The sequence below is a fragment of the Strigops habroptila genome, chromosome 7 (assembly GCF_004027225.2).
Source record: "Strigops habroptila isolate Jane chromosome 7, bStrHab1.2.pri, whole genome shotgun sequence".
Lineage (NCBI taxonomy): Eukaryota > Metazoa > Chordata > Aves > Psittaciformes > Psittacidae > Strigops > Strigops habroptila.
Genome location: NC_044283.2, coordinates 44,197,664 through 44,216,044, shown reverse-complemented (window position 1 = coordinate 44,216,044; position 18,381 = coordinate 44,197,664). Strand labels below are relative to the sequence as shown.

The window sequence follows — 18,381 nt, the reverse complement described above, 5'->3', positions numbered from 1 at the left end:
GACTAACACTATCACACCGACTTAGAGGGGTCTCCTCCCTGTGCATGCACACAGCTGCATCTCCTTTCACATTACTTCTCTGTTCTTACACATTCACTGTGCTGTAAGGCTATAAAGTCAAAACATTTACTTGCACGAGAAAGGAAATGCCATACACTAATGCTGCACTAATCTTAACCCATTTACAAACTACTTGCCTACCTTACTTTTACCTTTAAAGAATGTGATTTTTATTTCAAAGCATAATTTTAAGACAGTTGTACAGCCTGCTTATTCTATTTCTCACATGTACTCTTTTTTATTAAAAAAGGGCTTTTTAATACCTGTTTGAAAATTAATAATTACACATTCAAACATACTTTTCTGCTTGTATTTATACTTAAAATATTTTTCCTTAAGTCTCCAATTTCCCCATTCACCGATACAGGAATACTGGGTGTTTCTGATGATTTCATGTAGAATATATGGAACTAATTACAGAACACAGACATCAAAAACTGTGGTTTTCCATGCTTTAATTGTGGTTTCACAGGCTGCTATTCATTGCAGTCTAGGAAGTGGTTAGATGTGGGGTTTATTATCAGTTTAAATAAAGACCCAGAGTGTAAGGCACTGGTTCCACCTGAATTTTCCAGCCTATAAAAAAACACAATTTTCTGTGAACTGCAGACACTGTTTTTCTTCTGTTGAACCCAACATTACACAAAGTTTTTTTCTGCATTAGCCTATTAAACCTAAAGATACTTGCTAACCACAAGTTTATCCTTTGATCAAGACAGAAAGCGTGCTTCAAAACCGTATGATGGATGATGCCTATTCGAATGCTTGACAAAACACTGTTTCGCAAATAAGTCAAATAAGAAGATAACTTAAGATGATATTAAAAAGGCATTATTTACAAGCATCAATCGTTTGAGTATATATCTTGGTATGTTTTTTCCTAGGCATAAGGGACAGTTATTACAATCTGCTGCAGAAAAGGGAACAAAAGAGGGGGAAAAGAAAAGTAAAAAGGCAAATTTGCAAGGAAACACTGGTTAAGACACTCACTGAAGAGATCTGTGTGGCTGTTTCTGGTGGGATTTCTTCCACCTGCCCTGCACAGCGAAGCCTCATGCTATTATCTGTTTGTTTAAATAAGAATAGTTACCTGTTCTGAAGGTTCTCAATAAGAAAAATGAAACATAGTTGACATGTACTGCATAAATCACACTTACAAAGCAACGACAAATAAGTCAGGTAAATTGACTGTGATGACTGCCATGCTTTGCAGAAAAAGAGTCAATCTAGTATTTGGAGAATATATTTTGTGTTTTAGTAAATGATTACACATTTAAGATACATAATTGCCAAGAAGGTATTTATTATTGTGTTCTTAGCCATCTTCCACTATTTACTATTTAATTCGAAGCTGTTTTGCATCATTTGGATTATCTGTGCAGTCTCACTGGGCAAACATTAAGAACTAAATGAACAAATTATGATGTGGAGCGTGTCCTGGTTTCACAAACCACTTGTGGAATGGGAGAGGAGACAAATTCCAGTACATCGCCATCAACTTAATATAATTTGACTGAATTTAGATGAGTAAAAATTCCCTTTGTAAGTTTATATTCCAGTTAAAAAGTCAAAGGAGGACATTTTGCTATTTAACAATTAGGGTTACATTCACTGTGAGGGTGGTGAGACACTGGCACAGGGTGCCCAGAGAAGCTGTGGCTGCCCCATCCCTGGCAGTGCTCAAGGCCTGGCTTTGAGCAACCTGGTCTAGTGGAAGGTGTCCCATGGCTGGGGTTGGAACTAGATGATCTTTAAGGCCCCTTCCAGCCCAAACCATTCTGTGATTCTCCTCAAACAATAATTCTGTATTAGGTACAGGTTTCCTTAGCAACTATTATGTCTTGTAAAAGAGAATTCTTAGAAGCAAGGATGTTTTACTAAGCAACTACAATACAGACGCCTCTTTTCTTTTTTTCTCCCACTGTTTCACTTCTCCCACAGAAAAATTAATTTATTTTTTTGTTTGAGATAAACACTGATTGTGATTTCAGAATGATAAGATCAGTACTGCTTTTAACCAATTACCTTTGAAATTAAATTCTTCCAGGCAATCTTTACTTCACTGCTGAAACTGGTCCATGGTGTACAATTCACTCAATTAGGAAATTAGAGGAATAGATAGCAACTGTGAAAGAAGATCTCACTGGGCAGAACATTATTCTCAGTGTAATAAATGCATATAGAGAAACAATTATTTGCCAATTAATCAATATATTAAAAAAACACGAACAATCTATTTAAATTTGGATAATGTGGCCTTATTTTGAGAGGCGCTGGAACAGCTTGCCCAAAGAAGTGGTAAATGCTCCATCCCTGGTGGTGTTCAAGGCCAGGTTGGACAAAGCCTTGGGTGACATGGTCTAGTGTGAGGCGTCCCTGCCCATAGCAGGGGGGTTGGAACTAGATGATCTTAAGGTCCTTTCCAACCCTAACTATTCTATGATTCTATGTGGTCATTGCTTTTCACACTCCAATACCTAGTACTTCCTGTTGAAGGCAACGGGAACTGCTTGTTTAAAAAAAAAAAATCTGTCACCAGCCATACTGTCTGTATGATCATCAAGAACTAGATTAAAAACATCCAAAGATTTCAAAAGCCTATAAATTGGAAAGTATAGCATTATTTATCACTGCAATTTCAATAGAGTGCTTCTCACTGTTTGAATAGAAATAACAAATGTTAAAATTGCACGCATTAATAAATCCAAGTTGATGCATTGTTAGAATAACTTCAAAATACAATTGTTCTTCTGAAAAAAGCCACAGGAATCCCATTTGTAAACAGAATGATCCAACCGTGACAATTTGGCACTATAACCATTGCCAGTTACCTCCCCTCAGGTAACCTATTATTTTCTTTTTCTCCTCTAAATCTCAATATATGGCAGAAAAAAGAGCTGTCATACTTTTTCTTCGATGAAATATCAGTGGAAGGTACCAGAGACTTAGTGCAGGGAAGCCATGGCCCAGGACAGACTGTTATTGGATCCATAGCACTGTACATGACAGAGTCAGAACAGGGTACAAAATATCTATACTGAAAAGTTCCTGCACTGCGCCGTATCCAAGTTGTGTGTCTTCCTGGCTCTCTCTGGGGATTCTCTAATTGCTTGATTAGGAGACTACTTTTTGTAAGTATTTAAAGACAGGACAGTGTAGAGCCTTTCATAAGTAAGTATACTCTCATACTTTATTAGGGAGTTAGATTTAAAGAAAAATTAAGAAAAAACTGTGTTGTTTAAATGATTCCCCTCTGGTTCCAGATTTTTATGACATCAACTTAGTATTTTGCCACTCTTCCAAGTATTAACCATGAAATTTAGGCCATTCCCTATCTATAAATTATCCACTGTCATTTTTGTATGGCACTAGCTTTGTAAATTACACCTTTGTATGGCTTGCTTAATGATGCTCCTTAGTCTCGCATTAAGTTTGTAAAATTATCATTAACTTTTTTAAAACAGCCTGCAGAGAAGAGGTGATTCTGTTCACACTTGGGAAGCTTTTAATTTATTGATTTTCCAAAGTCTCCTATAAACCATTCCAGGTAATGAAGTATCAAACCTTATCATGGAAATTTTTTTCTCTTCTTTAACAGCATAAGTCTCTTTTCGAATTTAAAGAAGCACCTTCATAATGTCGTTTTAAATATATTAGATGCGCTAGTAATAGAGACATAGTTCACTGAAAAGGAGGCAATAAATGACAAAATATAAAGGCTGCCTACTTAAAACAATGGACAGCAACCACAGTCTCAGAAAATAATCATAGAAGTCCCTGTATGTGTACCTGTTATCTAACTGAAAATCTGCAAAACCCTCTATTTACGAGCATTGTTACATACAAATGTTAGGTATTAATTTATCTTCTTCTGTTTAGTTTTAATTCTAAGAAAATGTATAAATAAATCCTTAACTACATACAGATACATACTAATGGCTCGCAAACACAACAGCTGATTTTACTTTGTTCTTCTTCAGCCATGACATCACCTCAAAGATGTTCTTAGGCTTTAAATTAAGTAGGAATACAGTGCTGCTCTGCAGTACATAGCAAGATCAGTGTGGTTTACTACAGCAGAGCACAAGGCTGCTGTGGGGTTGACAGTCGCCCAGACCTGCACTTATGCTTCACCTCCATACAGTGGGCTTTGCACCAGGTTCAGGGTTACCTCTCCCTCACGTTTGCAAAATGTTGGGCATTCAATCTGATCACCTCTATCAAATTAGTGGTGTGCCAGTTTGTTCCTTAAGTTCTAATAGTTTTAGATATGTTTTGTTAGCAAAGCAGTAAATTACTTTCAAATTTTATATTGTCTTTCATCCATGGAAATACCTAGCCGAAGAAGTAACTCAATTTTTTATTCTTAATGACAACTGGGAACATAATTGAAAAACCCTTTGACAATTTCTCATTTGTCTCTGCACTGTTGACTTGACCACCTATCTTTGATTTTTGGTGAAAAGCTAGGCTGTACTCTGAAGTGTTTTATACTAGCAAACAGTTTCAAAACACTTCAATGAACCTTAATTCTACAATTTTATTGCATCAAAAGCTCTTTTAGGCACCTAATTGCAAGGGTTTTTTCCACATGAAAGGTACCTATGACTTTCTTACGTGGAGAGGCAATTAAAAAAAATAAATACTGTATTTAAAGTTATATATATTGACAGAGTGCAAACAAGAAGAGATCAATGATAGAATTTACCTTGACTACAAGACAAGAATTCCAAGGCAAAAAGGCATTACACAGATGACTCAGGGACGGGAAGTATTTTATTATTAACTTTTGATTACCCAGAACACCTCACATTGAAAAGCCTGAAGACAAATATGCACACACAAGTCAGGAGTGTTCAGAAGATCAGAGCGATTTTCAGAAGATAAGCAAGGGCAACCCTATTAACAGCTTACATATTAAAAGCCTACATATATGTGGCAAGCTGTCCTGCCACTCACCAAGTTAAAAATAATTTGGCATTGCAAGAAATGCAGATGATGGCCAAGTGACTTTGACTAATTTGGCTCAACTCAGTCATTTTACCCTCCTTGGCTACCTAGTCATTTTGGTCATATCAGCCAGCAGGGAAGTTCAAGGTCAGAGTTAGCAAGATTTGTCTTCAGAACAATTTTAGATGTTTTGAAGTTTCAAAAATAATGACCTTTTTACATTCTTATGCAGGCACAACAGGTAAATAAACAAAAAATACTGAAAATAAAATGTTTCAAAATTAAAATTTAAAAAATTGTATTTACTATGCCAACTATTCACAAAGCCATGGGGATACTGCTATCTAACAAAATCATCTTAGCATAGCATCTATCTTCTTAAAGACAGTTATGCTGTTTAAATGGTGTCACACTGTTAGAAGAACATTTAGAACAAGGGATGTCTACCAAGAAACCCTTAAGTTAACTAAGTGCTACCAAAAGACACCAAGGCTACACACTGGACAATAAAGTGTCAGATTGATTTAATTATCTACATTGCTACACTGAAATTCCCCTCACCACCTAACAGGCTCACTAAGATGAGACCCAAGAACTTTCACGTGGTGACAGAGTAGAGTTATTATGGAGTTCCCCCAAGGAATTCTTTTGCAGCTATTGGGAAGGGCTATCACGAACCACCAAATTCACAATGTGTCTGTAGGACTGCATGCAAAATTTCTTGCAAAAGCTGTGCCACCTGTTTTCATACCTCCACTTTTCAAGTGCCTTTGAACCTGCTCTTTCAGCACTATATCACTCCAAGACCGGCATTTTATTTCTCATCATATATAATTCTCATTTCTCTTGCTATGATTTATTGTCTAGCTTAGAAGCAAAGTGAAATGAATACTCAAGCAGCCTGAGCATTCTGCCTCTGGAAATGTCTTTTGCCCTTTTCCACATGCAAGGTTTTATTTATTTCCTTTTGTTTTTTAAACAACTGCAATTCTTCAACAACATATGCCAGCTATCAGGAGCAGACATGGATTCAACCCTCCTGAATTCCTTCTCAACCAGCCTAGCCAGGGATAATTGAAAGAACAGATGCACCAGCTTTGTGATTATCTAGACTCTCCCATGAAAACAAAACCAAAATCTTTTTAACAAAAATCCTGGCTTCTTCAGCCAAACCCTTCATCGTCATCATTAAAAAAGGTTTGAGTACTGATGAGAAGCTAACAAATGACAGCTCATAATCCCCATCTGTAACACCAGAGGCCAGCTACTGCAAAGACAAGACAGGTGCAAATTTTGGTATTCCTATAGTGCTTATTATCTATTCCTTTTTAGAACTAAAAGAATTTCTCTTAACACCACTACCAATACCGCACATTAATCTTTCCATAAGCAAACTTTTACCCTGAAGCTACTATACAGTATCATTACTCTGTCAAGAATTTTTCCTCCTGAATTTAAAGTGGTGCTTCCATCAGTCTGTGGAGTTGAACTGTGTAGTCAGTCCTCCAGCTTCCACCTACAGAAGCTCTTCCACAGCTGATTTGATCTCAACTGTGTAAAGTTGCACCCATCATTTCTTTTTTTCCCTGCACGATTCTGCTGTTCCTAGGAGCCTTTCAGATCTGGACCATATATAAAAATAAAATAGTTGCACTAATTCTGTTCTGTCCCAAATTCTTTCCTTTTGTTCCTGTTCTCATCTGTTCCTACCAGAATTAAAGTAAGAAAAATCAGCACAATGCAGTCCACTAACTCGTTACTGACTGCTTTGTTGGGGTGAGAGAATGGATAGGACTGTGGCATGACTAAGATATTAATAATGGATAGGGACATGACATGAATGCAGCTAAAATAGCAAAACTGAAAATTATGGTGCTGCCTGAAACCTAGTATCAAATGTACATTTGCTTACCTTTTTTTCCACTAGCAAGCATGTCAGACACAACGTCTCAATATTTGAAAGCACAAAAAATCTAGGACTGTGCCAGTTACACAGGGGATTAACTTTGAGAATGGGACAGAGTCACTTTGCTTTGGAATTTGTAGAGAAGCCATCAGCATGCTTTCTCAAAAAGCTGTGAATAACATGTTGATCCTGGAAATTGGAAAAGGGATAGTCAACTAGACAATTAGGTAATATTTAAACCACAAAAAATAAAGGAAGAAAAAAAAAATAAAACCAACCCACCAAACAAAACAAAACCCAGTGGAGCTAAAGGGACCCGGGAGAACAGGAAGGTGGTGTTGGTGTTTTTGGGGGGGATTTGTGGGTATGGTTTGGGATTTTTTTAACCAAACATGTTAAGTGAGAAGTAGCATATATAACATTTAGGAAAGGATTAAATTAAAAAGAAATCATACACACTGAGACACAATTTTTTGAATATGATCAATAAGATCAAACAAATAAATCTGAATAATTTAAAAAGACTAAAGGAACATTTGGACATCATTGTGAAACACTTCTGTTGAGGTAGCATCCAATAGCTCCAATTACTTGGTATCGGTGAGTTCTCAGTTTAAAAGTGACATGTTTTTATACACATACATATCCCTCTCAAGTAAAGGAGTCTTTTGAAGTTGCTTTTCTAGGTGGTACCTATACAATCTGATTTTAGCAAAGGATGCTGTGAAGGTATAAAGTTAATCTGAGTTCAAGGGGTACATGGATAATTATTTGCAAGGAACTTCTGTTACAGATTACTAAATAGACAAAGTACACAGGCTCTTCTTCAGAATATAGCTGGTAAGTGAGGTAAAGGGGCGGTGAAGAATCCCATCTGCTTGACCTCCTCCTAGCACTCGCTACCATCCGTTTATGACCACTACTAGCTGCAGGCTCCAGGGCTAGACAACCTTTGGACAGCCTGACATTTGGGAAACTGGGAAGGCAATGGGAAGACTTAGAAACTTGACATTAATGCTAATTATGTTGAATAGTAAATTTTCAAATTCACATGCCAGTATACACAACACATACTAAATGCTTTATTGTATTACTACTGACTGATAAAGACTAATCAGCAAGATCTGACCCTCATTCATTTGTAAAGAACCGTTTTAGAAGTGAGATTTTTGTGAGAGTATCTCTTTGAAGATGAGTTCAAGGAAAGTTGGTACAAGTAGAGAATAACATATTTTAGGCTAATACTTATAGTTGCTACAGAGTGGCAGTATTATTCTTCCATTATTTTCTTATGTGTAATCTCTCTGATTAGACCTAATTCAGTGAACTTAATAAAAAATAAAACCCAATAAAACCCCACCCCAATACATTAAAAACCAAGCCAAAACCAACCAAAGACTCAAATACTACTTTAAAAAAAGTTTATCAGTTAGTATAATGGTAGACATTTAATTAAGTAAAAAACTCACAATCTGAAATGTCCTTCAAATTCTGAAGTCAAAATGCAGTAAAAGACATATACTTATTTTTAATACACTCTCATAATGAAGATTTCAGAATGTACTCAGGACTCTCAATATACTCCAGAATATTCTCAGGACTACAGTATTAAAACATTTGAAAGTAATGTGTTGATAAGTGATGTGTTCCCTGCTTACTAGCACATGTAAGCTTTGATGTTGTTAAGCTGAATGACAAAAGGAACACCAAAAGGCTGATAATTCACCTTCCCCATGCACCGTGTATTCTCTTCGCTGAATCACTAATGCGGACTGGATTTTCCACATTACTCCTTTTCCTGGATTTGTACACTTTTTTTTTTTTTAAACTATTTTCTCATCAGCTGGCAAAATAGAGTTCTTTCAGATTGTTCCCAAACAGAAATAATGTTACTTAGGATCTCACATACACCAACCAGACCACTCCCAGAGTTATGACATTCCAGGAGACTTAAAATTGCTCAAGACAAGACAAAAACCACTCTTTGTTCTATCTTTAACTTCTCCTGTAGAGGTTTTGTAAACAACAGAGCATGCAACCTTAAATCTTACATATGTAAGATTTATTGCAGAACACTACAATAAAGTAACTGATAGACCACGCAGAAGTAATACTCATTTTCAAATTTAATAAATATGCATACATAAACTTCTGATTAAAATGCTATGAGACACACTAATAAAGTTTCCAAACACTAGAGTCCCTGACAATATAAATATTTATTACTAAATGGAAACCTAATAAAAGCCATTAGTAACTTCCAGAGATTAAAGAAAAGAGATTGTCTCATGTATTTGAAATACTTCCCAACATATTTTCAAAACTTTTCCACTTTCTAGGGCATTTAAAGAGGTTAAACATTGTTTGCACTGAATCATCACACTATCTGCTTTCATGTGGGAGGAGAGGGTTAATATGTGATCAAGGACATTATTTGGGCAAAGGAGCAAAAAGGGCTGCCTGCTCTTTCTTGACAGTTGCACTACCCTATCTCTTGTTTACGGCAATAATTTTTGCTTGAAACAGGTTGCCAGACCGATCCAACTTGTATATAATGCTATTGACGACTAAAAGGAAAGCAGTTTTCACAAACTCTTCTCCACCTTACTTGTTCTGACTTCCCCTAAGTAAGGTCTTTCAACAAACACAACTTTAAGACTTACATGAATGCTCCATAACCAGAATCAGTTATGTTACTTGTTGAACACTCCTGAAATTTTCAGGAAGAAGTTCTACTGAAGTTGTTAAATAGAATAAAACTAAAGTATGACATTGGAGGTATGGTAACATGAATGCATTTAATTTTGAAAGTACTGTTAGTTATTTAGAAATAAAAAAATCAGTTGATTTTATTACGTATTTTGCCACAGTGAAACATAGTGGGATATACAATAAACTTCCAAAATCAATGAATTTAACTCTTCGTCAAATATGCAATGAACTTGTAAAAAAAAAAAAAAAAAAAAATCTGTCCAAGAAAACAAAATTACTTTGTCCTACAAATAGTCAATGAAGTGATTTCTGATTCTTTCCTGCCTGAGCCACTGTAAATCTAACATCACAGAAAAAATACAACAGAAATGGTATATACTACATATAGTACACAAGAAACTACATTCAAATTTTGGCCAGAGGGAAAGACCCGGTCGTTCAGAGTACAAAACTTGCTATCATATAAACATATTAATTCCTTTTGAGAACTAAATGACAGCCAATTTGGTTCAAAATATCTCTCTTCCTTTTCGAGTCTCAGGAAATCCATGCTGACACCTCAGGTTGTGCAGGTCAAGGACACACTTTGATGGACTTCTGTGCAGGCCCACAATGTTGCTGGATTCATTTCTAACCCTGCCTCTGCGAGTCTGCTTCACATGTACAGATTTTATTTTTTTATGACGTCCAAGTGACAGAATGAGATATAGTCAAAGGAAAACAAGATGTGATGTCTTGATTAGGAAATATTCTTCAGAGGCTCTTTTCCTTCAAACGGGTTGCTCCCACTCTCATTTTAGTCCCACGGATAATAACTATCCTCAGTTTTGTACTACTTGTAGCTTTTTGATTAACCTGAAGTGTATCACTCCCATCTAAGTATTTTGGAGTGATCTTTAATGTCTCATTTAAGAAATTTAAAAGGAATTTCTCTTTAGATTTCAAGCTCAAATTTAATACAAAATGAAACCTCCAAGAAAAGAATTAGCCCCCAAACCTCTCTGATTTACAATGGATTTTTTTGCCACACACAAAAAAATGAATGATTGAACTTGCATGCCTGACCATCTTTAGGAGTTTGATGATTTATCCAGACTTAGGTTTCACTATACATAATTAGTGGAAACTTTGAACACAGAGGTTTTGATGTAAGAGTCCTTCCAATCACATAAAGGATTTTCACAGTCCTTTATCACTTCAAGTAGCATTGCAAAATGCTAAATAACACTCGCACTCTCCTGCTGCTTCATACTACCTTGGCTTTAAACACCCCTGAAATAATTTCCAAAATCTTTTGATTGCTTCTTAAGAAAGTGTAGAAAACCCTGTGTTTTGGAGATCAGTAATGTGCTTTATGATGTTTCTGAATGGATTTTCAGTTATTGCAGCCAAAGTTAAGCCTTCTTGAGCTTTGGTACAGACATGCGAGATATACACCCGATATCTCTGAAATCTGTGGACTTCTCAAAGGAAGGGAATGCAGGGTGAGGGCTTTCCTTCCTCTGTTTTATTAATATGCACTTTTTCTATTAGTATTTAAATTTTATTAACCTTTTTCATTAAACAAGCTCAATTGAAAAGGTTCCGCAAACAAGATTAATACTAAAATCAACCCTAAAAGAGCAAAGCCTAGACAATTTGAATGAAATAAAGGAACAATTATTAGATAGCCCTAAATAGATGATCTGCACAGTATTAAATTTAATCTTCATTACTGTTAACAGAAAGAGGACTCCTAACACCACCTCTGCGTCTAAAGAAAAAAACCACAACCTCTCTCAGATTGAAATCCAGATAGCCATACAGGTACTGCACCAAAATCAAAAAACACCTGCAAAGTCACTTTTAAAACAGGTCAGTCTTTAAGAAGCTTCTTGGATTTTCCTCTTCATCTTCACTTGCATAGAAGAGGGTTAAGTCTCTTTGCAAAGATCTTTGGCATGATCTTTGATGACAAATGACATGCTACCATATGCCAAAAAAGAAGGGGAATACAGTCACCCCCAGCTTCAACTTTAACTGGGGTGGCTTTGTTCTGAGTGCCCTGAATAATTAATAACTACTTTGGCAATCAGTCATGCATTCCTTAATGGCACCTCAGGCATCAAGTATCCCATTCACCCACTCCCCAAGTAACAATGGACTTTATTACATCAAGTTTTCTCTGCCAAACTTATAACTGACATAGTTTAAACAAGTCACTAGAAGACTGAAGCCCAAACATGTATTATAAGAGTTTATAAGATTTCCCTCAATTGCACGTGGCTACTATATGGATTAGAGCTGTAATTGGGAGCAAGTGAGAAGAAGGGCAAAAGAAATGAAATATGGATTGTTTCTGCAATAAAGTTCTAGGAGGGTTTAGGTGGTACAGTGCTGCCAAAACCATGACTTTTAATAAATGCACAGCTGAACAGTCAAAATGCAGAAAAACCGCTAAGCAGCCCTTAGTGAATAAAGCAGCTCACCAGTAAGCACAGACTAAGTGATGGGGCAGAGCACGAAAAGAGTGACTTAGAATAACAGCTGTGCTGAAAGTAGCATAATCATTTTGAAATAACACAAACTACTTTTTCTCAGTTAAAATACGTTTTTTCAACACTTCCTTCCACTTTATGGCATTCCAGACAAAATTAACTTGCAACTATAGAACAGAGGAAAGTGGAATTAGACCAGAATTGTATAAAGTTCTAGGTGTACCCAGGATACATAATTTAAAATGGAAGAAATTCAAATTATTGAACTGCAATTAGCTAGAATCTAAAGAAAGGTTTCATGGATTTTTTTAGGGAGCATTCTGTTTGTACACAGGATGTGCACTGCTTTTATGCAGTGCCTTACAATCCCACGGAAAACCTTGTTGCATCTATTGACACTGGAACTGCTGCAAGTCTTTTTGAGTGACTAACTCTTAGAAGTAATCAGATCACCAGCTATTCTCCCCCTACTTATTCATTATGTGAAAAGTTGGTTTGAAATATAATATACAAAGTAAAAATATATATATGATAAATTACAACAGATTTAAACAAAGCCATTTCTCTTGCTCTTTAAGAGACCTGAAAATGTGTCCAGTGCTCCTCGCTGTGTGTGGCCTCCAAATACAGACACAAGCTTGCACTGTTTTATTTCAGTTTTGCTTCATTTCTCCCCAAACAATCTCTCATTGCTAGTCTACCAGGCATCTCCCCCTCCTCCCTTGTCAAAAAATGAGGGGGAAAAAACCCAAAATTTAACTGTTTAGGACCAATTCATTGAAGTGAATCACTAAGTGAATCAGTTACGTTTTTGTCAGAATTATTTAGAATTTACACTCATTCCTATTGCCGACATTTTCTGCAGGGAGGTGGGGCGGAGGGCTGTAAATTTTAGTTTCTTTTCACAAGTTGGATGAGATAGCATTATAGTTTTAAAGACAGGCATTTTTTGGCATCAGTTTTCAGTTGCTTTAGGTACAAGAAGCAGGTCTAATCCTGAAACTCAGCAATATAGATTTCACTTGCAATCTGCAGTCTGAAATGTGAAATTGTATTTTTCATGGCTTATTAAGACAAAATTTTTGATGAAAAAGATCCCAGCCTATTTAAAGAGAGATTTAGAAATCTATCCTCACAAATCGATAAGCAGTTGTTACACTGAGCATCCTGGGGCTAGATCTGAATTCTAAGGATGTGAAGGATGCTACTGTTGCCTGCTGCATATTGTGAGAGACAACATACTTGGTTTCTAAACCAGTTTGTATGTATACTTCTTATGCTATATGAGCTTTGTTAAATGGAGAAAAACAAGGAACTAAAAAGGCATCCTATGATGTCAGCTCTGGTTTTGTCTATTGAACGAGAAACACAAGTATTTTTAAGATTAAAGAATTGTTTTGCCAAGTGTTGGTGATTCAAAGGTTATAACTAGTTTTCCCCATCAAATGTCAAGGAACAAACTCAGTCCTTTTGTACAGCATTGCATAAAGATAATTATACATATACTCTGGTATTTTTAAGTGCCTTTGTTCAATTCATTCCACAGAAACTGGATCATACATAAGTCAGATAGATATGTAGCAGGTAGGATGCAATACCAGAGCTGCAACAATGAAATTTGGCATCAGCCCACAACATGTCTATTTAGGGATTTTCTTTTACCATTTTTCAAAAGTAAACATACTTATTACATTCTGCCCTCGGGTGTATGAAAGTTTAAACCTGGCCATATTTCAAGTTGGTTTGGAGACTGACATTTTATTTAATTTCAAAATTCATTTTCATCAGGTCTGACTATTCTAACAAAAAAGAGTCTAACTCACAAAAGAGTAAAATATGCAGATCAAACCTTTTACCACTTTAGGAATAGTCCTTCGTAAGGCCTAAATATTTACAAATATTCATAGGAAAACAACAGAACACACACACACACACATATATATACACATGCAGACACAACACAACACTGCACTTCACTGACAGATACATTATGTAGAAGAATACGTATTGTTGAAAAGATATGCGGGATTGTTCTTTGCTGCTTCTCAGTAACTGAAGTTTTGCAAATGGGGAGAAGAGGCAAAAATGGCAAAAGCAATAAGCATGCCAAATACATTTTGTGTGAAGCACGTCAGTGGGGTTACAACATGGATTCTTTTGATCAATTTTTTATTGAGCTTGCAGATAGTTTCTACCAACCAAATACCACAGACCACAAGAGTAGTCAGGAGATTCACAAAGTGAATTATGAGGACTTTCACAAAAATACTCCTTACTCTCTTTAAATATGGAATACCTATTCTAAAACAAGTAAACCCTTGTTCTGCTCCACTCTTAATGTTTCAGAACATTATCTCATCCTTAAAAATCTATGAACATGTTTTGCTATCATAGGTCTTTCATTTGGTGAAAAAAGGTAACAGAAATCTCTCAACAGTGAAAATAGTCACAATTTAGACAATAAATTTTTTTTAATACCTGCAATTTACAAGTGTTAAGCAACATTCATGAGAAGTCTAAAGTACAGTTTCCAGGAAAAATGCAGTGGAAAATGAGTATTATGCATTGTCTGCTTTGTCACTATAATGAAACAATTTAGAAGCATAAGAACTTCTCTGTTCTTATGTTCTGAACTAGGTATACTCATGTGGCTGTTTGTCTAATGGCAGCTGACTAACAGAAACATTAATTTCTTCAATCTTTTTTGTAATTTCCCCAGTGTCACACAGCTGATTCTTACGACGATTTTTCTTCTTGTCAAAGCTACAATCATTTCCGCCCCCCCCCCCCGCAGTACTGCATTAGGAACGCAAACATTTTATTGAAGTTTCCGCACAAACAACTGAGCCCACAACTTCCCAGTCCAAAACCATCCAACAAGAACGACAAGAACACTCAGCTAGTTAAAAAACAGAATCAAAATGTACTATTCTGGAAGACAGATTGCTCGTTATTATTATTATTATAAGAAATAAACAGTAATTAATCCTAAGCTATTAAAAGATTCTTTTGAGCTACCACTTCAAAAGATTGTTTTCCTGAAATGTTCCAATCTGAAACATGTTACTTACTGGCATAAGAAGCGTATAATGGATGCAGAATCCAGGTTCAGAAGGAAAATATTCATCAGACACAAATCTTATTCTGATCTGGTTTCCTTTGGAGATTTGTCTGCTTGGCACACTACTGGAACCACACCAGCGCCCTAAAACAGTGCCATCACTAGGCTCTTCAACTTCTACAAAGTCATACCTGAACAGAAAAGAAAATCAAATGTTTATTTACTGATAAAATTTCTAAAAACTTCCTGCTTAAATCAACAAACTGACTCTGCAATTTGCAATTTTTTATTTTCATTTTTTTTCAATGCTAAAAGTATTCTACCAAAGCCGGCTATTTCAAACTTTGCTTCCAAGTTGCTACTGGCATAATAAAATCATGCAGTGAGGTTAAAAGAATAAAAGCAGAGTTAGCATTTTGAAGAGACCCATGAGTATGGTTTTGTTTGCTCCTTTTATGGAAAGCAATTACAACATGTGGGATAGGGCAGAACAAAGTCAGAGAAAGAAAGATTGAAGTTGCCTAAGTGTGGCACAGTAATCTGTACTGCACCATCACCAGCAGCATTCTGCATGACACCAGGGAAAGTTCGGGGCTTTTTGGCACAGAAAACTTGCCCTCTTGTAATACCAGTAGCAAATAAGCTCCAGAAGGTTAAAGGTGGCTTAGGGAAACTTGGAAAGCACATTTTGAGTTTATGCACATCCCAATGAGACATTTGTTGAGTAAAGACCTAGACATACTGTGTGTCAGCGAGAACCTGATATTTTGGTAATACTGATAATAAAGATACGGGTTGGGAGCTTTGAGAGAATGAAATGTGTTAAGCTCGATTTAGATTTGTTGGTTTCTAATGCCTGGGTATCCGTGAGCAATTTCAAATGAATCCATAAAAGGTAAGTAAGAAATGCCAGTCACTTGTCATCAGTAAGCTTCAATATGGCACACAAAGGTCCTTGCTTCCACTGGAAATGTTTAGGGGGTTCCCAAGTCATAAAAGCATTGAAAACCACTGCTCTAGAAGGTACTTCTGGTTTCAGTGCTTCACCCTGTTTCATGTCAGTTCCCCAGCTGCCCTCTGACAGAATAAACACTCCGTATTTCAGCTGGATTTCCCCTGCTGCAGCCCGAAACCCCCCAAGCCCCAGCAGCAGCCCAGCCTGGTGCTTTCGGAAGGTGCGAGTACGTCAGCTAAAGCACAGCAAGCATGTGGAAGTTCACAGCTGCAGCTTTCAGTCGTCATTTTAAACCACAACTTGTACTCTAAGCACAACCATATATCTCTGAGGAAGTTTCAAGGTTTCTCGTATTTTTATGTTCTCTTACATGTGTAGTCGTACACTAAATACATCTCACAGAATCTAAATTGGTAAATAGCATTGAATCCTTTTCAAGGGTACAAACACTCCTAGCTCTGATGATAGCAAATACTCCTATTTATAAAACACATACACACAGACTCTACAAAATATGCCAACCAATATTTTAATGTGAAAATAATTACCTCTTAAACATTTTCTACTAAAGCTTTTTCTGGATTTTTTTTTTTTTCAGTAAAGCTAATCTTTATAATGATTCCCAGTTCCCTAGTTAGACAGCAGGCAATAAATTCTTGTGTTGCATGTTTGTGTAAGACTGACTTGCACATTTATTATCTCAATTTAAAGGACCAGTATTTTTTCCACTTAATCAAAAATGAATGCAATGAATATGCTCATTAACTGTGTTCAAAATCCATTACTGCCATGTACCACAGTTTTAAATCTTTGTTGAACCTGTAATACTAATTAATTTATCGCCATCTTTTTTCCTTCCAGGCACTAATTCCTTTAACTGATCCACTAGTGTTTTTACTTTCTGATCAGGTATACAACTTATTACAAAGGCAATGTGCGCATTAATTGGACTAAGACTTCAGGGCTCAACTCATTTATCAAATTGATTTTGAGCACTGAATTGGTTTTATTTTTTTAAGATCAGCTTATTAAGTTTCTAAAGACAACCTTTATTTTCTTTTTTTAGTTAAGAATATGAAATTATCTACTTTTCTGATTTGTAGAGAGTGAATAAGTTAATCATTACATTTATTGACTTAGGCTTAAGATATCTGTGCTTCTATATAACTCGCAAAGTACCTTCTATGCATACTTTGGTCTCCTGGTACCCCTGAAGTAAAAGAGAAACTCAAAATCCTAGACCCTTAAAATAAATGCTAATTAATTCCATTAGTTGAGAGGTAAAATGGAGGGAAATGTTCTGATCCACCCCCCAAAAATTCATCTTTCTTATCTACACGATAGATCCAGATAATTCTGTTTGTTGGGGTGTTTCTTCTATATTCAGTTCTGTTCTCCTTGATCTTTGCATGTGGTATCTGAAAACGAGCTGCCATTTGTAATCAAAATAATTTCTGATTTTTCTGTGTGTTATCAGTGTTATCCTGATTGAGAGGTTTCTCAGTCACCCTTCCCACACACCTAATACCCCTTCTGATTATGAGAAATCCACTTGTTTCCAAGTGATCAATCTGGAAACACTCTAATCATTATACAGCACTCACAAGTACTGCACTCCAGTGTGCACAGTTATCAGTATCACCATTGAAGGGATTTAGTAAAACCTATTTTATAAGCCAATCAAATGTAATTTTCTCATGGCAACATGGCAGAGAACGTGCATGGTTCATAACAACCACTCCCTTACTGCAATGTCTCCCTCAGGACCGATTTCAGTTCTTTTATGTTCAACAAACAAGTCTGGTGCTGTAGAAAAAAATGTCTGTTTTCATAAGCAAATATAGGAAATATGAGTATTGGCTTGTTACTGCTGAACACAGATGTAGGTGGAGCTCCCCGCACAATACAGAAACTTCACCATCAGCAAGGGGAATCTTTAGAAATCCTATCTATATCAACAGAAGAAAGTTCCTCACGTTTCCTGGACATAATGACATTTTTAGCCAGTAACTTTATTCCTGTCAGTTATCTAGGCTGAATGTGCTGCAAAAGCCTGATGAAAGAATCTTCTGTGCAACTGAAATTCCTCACATTGTATATCTGGACTGAAGTCTGAACTTGTGAACAGTAACAAAATAAAGTGGTTCAGATGCTTTAGCATTTACAAGATTGTGCTAAATAATTCTGCAGCTTCACGTCACAGGGCTACAGAGAAGCAGGGACAATAGCATAGCCATCTAAAATTACTTCCCTATCAAGA

The 18,381-nt window shown here is 36.2% G+C and overlaps 1 protein-coding gene across 1 annotated transcript in view; it reads right to left on the bottom strand.

Moving 5' to 3' along the window:
• The window catches only part of PDGFC (platelet derived growth factor C), a 133,121-nt gene that overhangs the window by 24,021 nt on the left and 90,719 nt on the right, over nt 1–18,381 (bottom strand). Inside the window, exon 3 of the mRNA XM_030491891.1 lies at nt 15,177–15,357. Coding sequence (XP_030347751.1) covers nt 15,177–15,357 — 181 coding nt within the window. The remainder of the gene's footprint in view (nt 1–15,176; nt 15,358–18,381) is intronic.